We start from the raw sequence: 8738 nt of genomic DNA on the forward strand, positions 1-8738 counted from the left end.
TTGTATGTAACCATCTAACTACAAGCGCTTACAACAAACCATGAGCGAATCGTCAATATCCAACACATTGACTCATGCGTGCAGATTTTTCCACCACATCAAAGCATGGGCTACAATGATTTCATCTAGTATAGGATTGCACGCCAGTTTGCCACCATGAGGCAATCTATGATTGATAGTTACATGCACGATGGCATCATGTAGTCTACATCCAAAGGCTCCTTTAATACTCAACAACAATGGTTATTCTCACTCCCTCAATTGTCAAACAAAACAAGCACTATGTTTAATAGCATTGTGAGCGAGCATCCCTTGCAATGCGCAGTAGATGAACCACAAATGTACAACACTTTGACTTAAAACTAGCTGATATTGAAACACTACAAAGCTAATCCACAAGGTAGAATTCAAAAAACTCTTTTAAAAGTTGATGTCTATTTATAAATCAATTTCTTCATTGTCAATATAGCAATTGTCATGTGATGGTATCATGAGAAAAAGCTTAAATCATAGTGCAAAACAATTGAATTGTACATCACTTTGAAACAATAGGAAAACTACTCCATGAGGTAGCATTCTATTGATATCAATATCCATAGTAAACCTCTAAACTTCCATCAATCCCTAACCTGGCTACATTCAAGTAATAGTAGCTAGCATTGAAAATCTCCTCTGAACGCTTTTTGTCAACAAGGTAGCATTCTATTGGTATCAATAGTAAACCTCTACACTTCCATCAATGCCTAACCTGGTTAATAGCAATATAGATTGATGAAGCGCAACACATTCAGATGTGTTCCATTGAAAGATAAAGCTAAGTCAACCTACCATCCACATGCTGCTTGCTCTATCAATAATGGATGAATACAACATTCAAGAGTTACTATCAATGTTGATCTGGTGAATGGCATTACACCCGCTGGAACATCGAAGAGCATTGCTCTTGATAGAACGTCGAAGAGCTCCAAGCCAGCATCAATGTCATCTCTTTTTAGTGCATGTGTTTTTACCGACTCTTTCAGAGCTCAAAATTAGAAATCACCAAAAAAGCTCAACGTTAGGAAAGTTCATTATTGATGTTATTGATTTTCCATTAAAAACGGCCAAAACAATATTTTCTAATTTAAAAATCAATAAAAAGATAAAAAGAAGTGATCTTTAACTACCTGTGTAAATAGTACTTACAATTCTAATCTAGGACAAAAAACCAACACTAAAATATTGTACTCGCCCAAACAATATGAGAACAATCTTTCCTCTCTTAAAGGCCAATCAAACTAGTAATAATGGAGACATAAAGCTCAGCAAACTTCTTTCTCAGAAGTAGTAGGCTATATGTAGCACATACCTTCCTAGTAACTGGCCACAAAAGTTCATAATAGTAAAGACAGCCCACTTATATTTACTTGCATGCATGCTACTCCTAAGATGGAACAACTGAAACTTCAGATAACTCTTGCATGTATATAAACTTCACATCTGAAACAAGACCATCACCTTAGGCTGGGGTATAAATGCTTACTTTTGAAGAGCACATCATTTTTAAAGAATCCTCCACATGATAATACTTACGGGCTAAGATGCAGAATCTCAATGCAGCATGAAAATCCAATGCTATGTCAACACTCTTGACAGTCGCAGAGACTGTCATGGAAACTCCAATGATGATAAATTGTTGCATCCCAGCACAAACAAATGGACTTTGAACATGTGCCAACATGCAATATATTCATCATTGACCATTGAACCCAAATTTGAGGCCCTTACATTAGGTCATAGCCCTAAGGTTTACTTTGAAAGAGCACATCAACCAAGAAAACTAACAACCAAACAGTTGACAGCTTCAGAATTGCCAAAACCTGGAAGCTAGATACCAGTAAATTCCAAAACCTGGAAGCTTGACACCAGTAAATTCCACTCTTGATGACAAAATCAACGAAAGGGCTATCTCAGAGCCAAAGTGAAGCTCGCACTAGCAACTCACAGATGATCTTCAACTGCAGTGACAACATTCAGCCAACAGACAACTAGCAACAAGTACTCACATGAAACAACATGCATTTCAATCTGACTCAGCTACAAATTTAGTCACAATGGAACAAGTTTTATAGCAGTGATATAATGTTCAGTCACTGAGATGGTCTTGAACAACATCATGAGTCAGCATCTACTCATCTCCTTTTGTAAAACCCAAGAAGCAGAGTTCGTTTCTTTGCTCTCTTTTTTCAGATTGTCCTTACCATGCCCAATATAGGAAGAACACCATGGAACAGGATTCCAACTGAGCAAATTCCAAAGACAAACACAAAAACATGTTCTACAACAATAATGACAAATCTCAATTGTATCCACATCCACAAGCTAATGCCAAAAGTCCATACTATCTTGAATTACAAAAACATTCAACCAGAGCCTAGATACATTCATGGGATATTTATGCAGTAAATTTTAGAATCACAGTAGCTTTCAAATCGGCCCTATTATATCATAAAGAGAAGAGACAGCAAACACATCCTTATATACAACCATAGCATGCCCTCGAAATAAGAAGAGCAATGGATATTAAAATCATCACTTCCAGGATTCACTGCAACACACAACTCTCAAAAACAAGAGCACTAGACAACATGAAAAAAGAGAGATTATTTGCAAACACCCATGTCACATGATACTATTCAGCAACCAGCACAATAACAAATCAAAAATATGCCCAAATAAAACTTCACAAAACTGCACCATACAAGAGGTGTGAAGACACGTACTAAACAAGATTATAGACATCGAGAGAAGTAGGCTATGTTAAAATTTACAAATCTAGTAAATTAGAGCTTTAAATGATCCAGCCTATCTACAGCAATTGACAAAGTACACAGTTCTCCATCTCTTAGAATGAAAATTATGCCCCTAGTATATAATTTCAGAGTCCTTTGCGAATAGACAGCTCTATTAGAATTTCCAGGCTCTATCTTTTGAGAAAGATACGTAATGATCAACCATTAAAAGTAGAGGGGCTCCCAAGTCCAACATATAAACCCACCACAATTACTGTAGTACTGATACCCAAACCATTTCACTGCCAGTCCCCTAACTTGCTGTAAGGTTTGTCTGGATGTATACACGGTTAACAATACCTCTTCACCATATTGGGTACTTTGGTGTAAGATATAGAGACAGTTATGAGGTATGAAGACCCTTATAACCCAGACCCTACAACCATGAATTCATAGAAAAACAGTCCAAAAGCATGAGCTACAGCTATTAACACAAATTGGCAAGGCCCTCTTTCTCCTTGTGAAAGCTTAGGACATTTCTATCTTGCATGTCTGAGAAAGTGACACTGAGGAACCTGCTATGTGACAGGCACCACAAGTTTCTTTCTTTATCCCTACTTCCAGGGGCACCTTCCTCAGTCAGTATAATCTTACCAGCTACTGTGCTCTCTCTATCAGAATAGAATTGAAGTTAATAACTTCAGGTGAGAAGCAGTCCCTATCATACTGTTGGTTGAAGGTATGGGCAAGAGACAAAGCGCACAATAGTTATCATGTAACACATTGAGAGAACACAAAGATACTATACAAAGAATACACCCAAGCCAATTTTTGGGCTGCTCAGACCTATTTTTCGAGCAGTAGCTGCTCGCACATACTTCGGGCAAGGCCTGTACCTAGGTGTGATAATATGGAAACTATGTCTGCATGTAGCTCCACCGGCATACTCCCTTAATTGAGAACTAAATCATCTTTTGTGAGTGTGTAATACAAACATAGTTTTGAATCCTAGAAAAAATACTTGATCCACCAAGAAAAAGCTTATCAGTGGAGCCATATTTACCACCCAGCCAGAGTTCAATTGGAGATGTGGAACAGAGTACAAGAATTACTGCAAGCCAAGCGCGGTGGTATCAAATAGAAAGTAAACATCTGATTAGAGTTCACCAAAATCAAGAGGAACTGAGCCATAAAAACTGATCTTTTGAGTTATTGATTCAGAATATTTTAACCCCCAATGGTAAAAGCTTCTATGTTCTTTTTATTTATGGGTGAGATTAACTCTTCTAACCATCTACATGGACCAATTTAGGTTTACTGTTCTGAAATCCTCCACAGTAAAATACAACTAGAAAGGATCCCACTAAGAACAGAAACATAGACTTTCATTGAGAACTTAAAACAGCCCCAAGTCAATGCTCATAAACGTAGGGAATGCATTTCCATAAAAGGAGCAGCTAGTGTAGATCCTTACTGTTCCCATATCATAATCATGGAAGATAAATGCACCCTGTATTTACTTCTCTTTTTGTTAAAATGATGTTGGAGGTTTGTACAGGGAACTCTTTGCATCCACCAAAATTTTCTACTATTAATACAATTTCAAAGCATAAGCCTTCTGGGGTCTTAAAAGGGGAAAGGACTAGAAACTGGCTTCTCTCCTTCAAGGACATCAGCGACTGCAAGGTAATGGTCAAGTCATCACTTTTTACACTAAAGAATGTAATGGAATGCAGCTATAGCAGAAATATAAACATGACATTCATTAAATTCAAGTCAGTATCATGATGCTGGTAATTGCTCATCATCACACCCTGGTCACAAATGCACACCTTAATTGCTAAATTCTCCCACTACACAGAAATAGAAATTCAATGATACTAAGAAGCACCAGTGCATTAAGAAAGAAACTCAAAGAAGGAGATAAATATTTACTCTAGCATCAGAGTAAGGCAAGTTCATCAAGCCATTAGAACTAATAACAGATAAAATGATAAATAACAAGCTGTTAAGGGCACAGGTGGACCCCAAACAGAAAAAAAGAACCAAAGGAACCCAACACCTGGCAAGAGCATTTACATCACTTATCCTATCACAAACCATCTCAATAAACAACATTTCAAAGCATGTCTGCAAATTAGAGTCTGAATTCCTTTGCTCCGTGCCATTACCAAGCAGTAAGGACTTAAACATGAATAATCCAGTTTCAAGAGCATGTCAGCAGCCTTACTAGAAAAATGTCAATATCCTAACTTTCAAAGCCAGGCTTTTGAAAACCCTCACATGTAGCATAACTGAAAATAAGCAATAAAACAAGAATCCCCTTGAGGAGACTTTAGGCATTCTGGATACAAGGTAGACACGAATGACTAAGAGAAGCATAAACAGTGCAACTGTAATCCACTTCTTCCATCGGAGGGCAATTCAGCCATTTCCAAACAAACAAAAATCTCCATCTTGTTTGCATGATGATCCAGAGCATTCTCAACAAAAACACCTTCAACATTGAAATCCAATTCTATCCTGGAATACATGACAGTCAGATCAACAGCACTGAGATTTGAAAAAACCAAGACATAGAAGAAACAAAATAGCACCCCTTTACATAGTTAATCAAGCACTAGTTCCCCAGTTAGCCACTTTGACAATAATACGAAATACAATTGCATGAGATCAGGATAGTGTCTTCTTACAACCTCATCACATAAACGAGTGAAAGAATTTCAGTATACATGACAGAATCAGAATCTCAAAAGGGAATAAACAAACAAAGAAATTGTAACAAAACATAATTTCTGCCCAAATTGATACAGGGTTAGAGATCAAACAAGTGAAATTCCATAATGGGAAAGAGAGTCAAAGATATATCACGGACAACCATTTTACATCAAGAATCAGTATTTAAAAAAGACAAACAAAGTCCACTTATACTAAGAAGATAGTACTACAAGCATCTCTGAAAAGCACCAGAAATTCAGGAGTTTCACACTATGACTCAAAAGGCATCCCAAGCTCAAACATAAAGAAAACAAAGAACCCAAGATCATATCAAAACCAAGAAAGTGCAAGAATAAGAGGAAGCAAAGTTAGAATTGATAGAAGAATGTGGAATGAGCCCTTACCAGTACAGCAAAGTCTTACACTTGATTACATCCCATAGTATGGCATAGATGGTACAGCTCCAGACGAGTGCTGTGTTGATGAGACAGTGCCCTGTTGTGGATTTTGGTATGAAGGTAGCATTTGTTGCTGGGTCTGATAAGATTGCAACGGCTGCTGTTGACTTTGGTAAGACGACAGTGAGTACTGAGCCTGTCCTTGTGGAACTGAACTTTGAGTGGCAGTTGGTCCAGGTCCAAGATTATACATACCAGCTGGAGTTCCTACCCCAGAGTAGCCACCAGGCTGTCCACCATATGGTGCCATTTGCTGACCATATGAACCTGACCCACCATGAGTAGCATATGATGGTAAAGTAAGTGGACCTGAGCTCATAGCAGGTCCATGAGAGGCACCAAAACCCGAAGGCACAGAAGGGTTCAAGTTAGAAGGGTTTGACACGGGCTGCATATAGTTTGGTCCGGTAATATTAGGGTTCATAGCATTGTTTGCTACTGGACTTAGGCCAGTATTCACGGAAGGACTTGCATTCTGACTATATGGAGCACCCATACCCATCATTCCTTGTGGAGTTGCACCATATTGCATTCCACCATACTGCATGCTGGAAGGAGCCTGACCGCTGGCACCAGTGGGGACCCCTTGCATGTCAGGCTGCTGACCTTGAGGTGCTCCTGCCATTCTCTGCTTCAGCCCTTCGACAGCAAGCTTACAGAAGAGCTGATGCCCATCTATCATCTTCACAGGCTCCTCAAGAGCAAGCTTGGCTGCCTCTGCAGTCTTGTAAATGAAGAGGGCAAACCCTCGAGACCGACCAGACTGCTTGTCCAAGCCAAGGGGCCCTTCCTCAATCTCCCCGTACTGATCAAAGATGTTGAGTAGATGATCCACAGGCCACTCTAAAGGCACATTCCCCACATAGATTTTCCTTGAAGCTATATCTTGAGGGTTCTGGGAGGAGGAAGGCCCCAAGGATGCCAACTGACAGACAGCAATTCGACCATCTATTCTCTTACTGGGCTCTTTCAAGGCATTGATGGCACCATCCATGTGCTTAAAAGTCACAAATCCATATCCACGGTTCTTACCCGTGATCTTGTCGACAATGACAATGGCTTCCTCAAGCTCGCCATACTGCGCAAAGACTGACTTTAGGGTTTCAGTGGTGGTGTCCCAGCCGAGGCCACGGACAAAGATCTTGCGGCTGGTGAGGTCCTTGTCAGCATGCTTGCGCACCTCTTCAAGGATGTCGTAGTGGCGGAGGGTGGCCTCGATGAGGATTTCGAGGAGCTGCTCTTTGGAGAGGGGCTCGACCATACGACGGACGTCGTTGGGGGTGAGGTAGGCAGGGACGCCAGCACCGTTACTTCGGAGGCCTGCAGCAGCCCCGTCTTCTTGGAGTGCTGGCTCGGCAGCGGAGGGCGGGACGAGGGAGGGGGCGATGGGAGGCGCCTGCGAGGGGGATATGAGGGAAGGCGGAGGGACCTGAGGGGCCCCCCCGTTCTCTTCAACCTCGAGCTTCCTCTTCTTCAGGTCCATGCTGTTCATGGCTGCGCTCTCTCTCACGCGCGCAGACACAGGGGGTGTAGAGAGAGAGGGAGGGGGCCTGGTCCAGCACACGAGAGCACAACTGAGAAGACGAAAGAATGAGGAAGAAAAAGAAGAAAACACAAAAGACTCTAATAAAGCCTAGGCACGGCAACTTTATGTTAGCTTTCTGCATTTAGCATTATCATTACCATTACCATATAATTGAATCGAATTGATGTTGCTTACCATTACCATTACCATACAACTGAATTGCCGATATTGATCAATGATGAGAAAACCCCTTTTGACATTGATGATGACGATGATGCTGATGAGGAAACCTTTTATCCATCATTAGCAAAGATCTTTCATGGCACCCGCCCAAGGAGAAGCACCTCTCGCCCGCCCACACTTCACGTTGAAGCCTCAAGGGAGACATTTTCATGTTTGTGAAATACATTTTCGGTAACAAATACAAACCGCTTTAGCTTTTCCCAACTTGGAGGGGTTTTTTAATCAAAGTGCATAAATTTGGTTTCAAATCGTGAAATATATTTTCGATAGCAAATATAAACCCCTTCAACTTTTACCAATTTGGAGGGGTTATTTAATCAATTTGCATAAATTCATCAAATCAAAAATTTTATTTATACATTTGGAAATTATGTATACATAATTCCTTGATCTAGTAGTCTCCAATGATGGTGTAACTCATAAAAGGAACAACCTCTATAGCACAAGCCCAAGACGTAACCAATTGCAAATAACTCATCTAATCCCAAGAGAACACACCACACTATAGACTAATTAACAACTCAAAGGGTCAATGCGCATATAAAGCAAAAAATGTGACCTCAATATAGCCCAAGGTTGGGTAGAAACATCACATTTCTTAGGCATAATCAAGTGGAACACAGCATAAGGGTGTGTCCACAACACAATTCACTCAAAGATGAATCTAATGTCAGCAACTCCAAGAGGAGAACTCCTAGGTATTGCATTACCTCAAGTACCATAAATACAAAGCAACTCTCTTCTTCAGACATGATAGCTCCTTCGTACTCATCTAGATAGATCACATTCTTGACCCACGATGTCAAAGCGTTTGGGGTCGAAAGTCTACCGGGGGTAAGAGACAGTCGGGTGAAGTGAGATTCGGGGGGAGGAGTAGGCAAAAGAAAAGGGGATTAAAGAAATAACAGATGTAGAAGAGAATTGATAGAGGTGAATCCAGTCAAATTATTTCAGCATCTTGTCATACATGGAAGACATCGACTCATAATCATAGGTCATAACCGAATACATCCAAACAAGGGA

General features: G+C 40.3%; 1 protein-coding gene across 3 annotated transcripts; it reads right to left on the reverse strand.

Moving 5' to 3' along the window:
• Positions 1 to 436: 436 nt before the first annotated feature.
• Positions 437 to 7554, reverse strand: LOC148042001 (uncharacterized). Of its 3 annotated transcripts, none has more exons than XM_087684760.1 (2): positions 5894 to 7554; positions 437 to 4450 (listed from the first exon to the last, which is right to left on the reverse strand). In XM_087684760.1, exon 1 carries the CDS (start codon positions 7437 to 7439, stop codon positions 5919 to 5921), a length of 1521 nt encoding a protein of 506 aa, XP_087540886.1. In that variant the 5' UTR covers positions 7440 to 7554; the 3' UTR covers positions 437 to 4450; positions 5894 to 5918. The 3 variants fall into 3 exon arrangements, with proteins under 3 accessions (XP_087540886.1, XP_087540880.1, XP_087540894.1); XM_087684754.1 differs by having other exon boundaries at positions 438 to 5294; XM_087684768.1 differs by having other exon boundaries at positions 452 to 1015.
• Between the last annotated feature and the right edge of the window lie 1184 nt (positions 7555 to 8738).

Source organism: Lygodium microphyllum, chromosome 1, assembly GCF_053477565.2.
Source record: "Lygodium microphyllum isolate KBCC chromosome 1, Lygodium_microphyllum_v1.1.10, whole genome shotgun sequence".
NCBI classification, from domain to species: domain Eukaryota; kingdom Viridiplantae; phylum Streptophyta; class Polypodiopsida; order Schizaeales; family Lygodiaceae; genus Lygodium; species Lygodium microphyllum.

What these genes read in the sequence shown, in the direction of transcription:
- LOC148042001 (XM_087684760.1), bottom strand. Translation starts at nt 7,439, where the DNA reads ATGAACAGCATGGACCTGAAGAAGAGGAAGCTCGAGGTTGAAGAGAAC.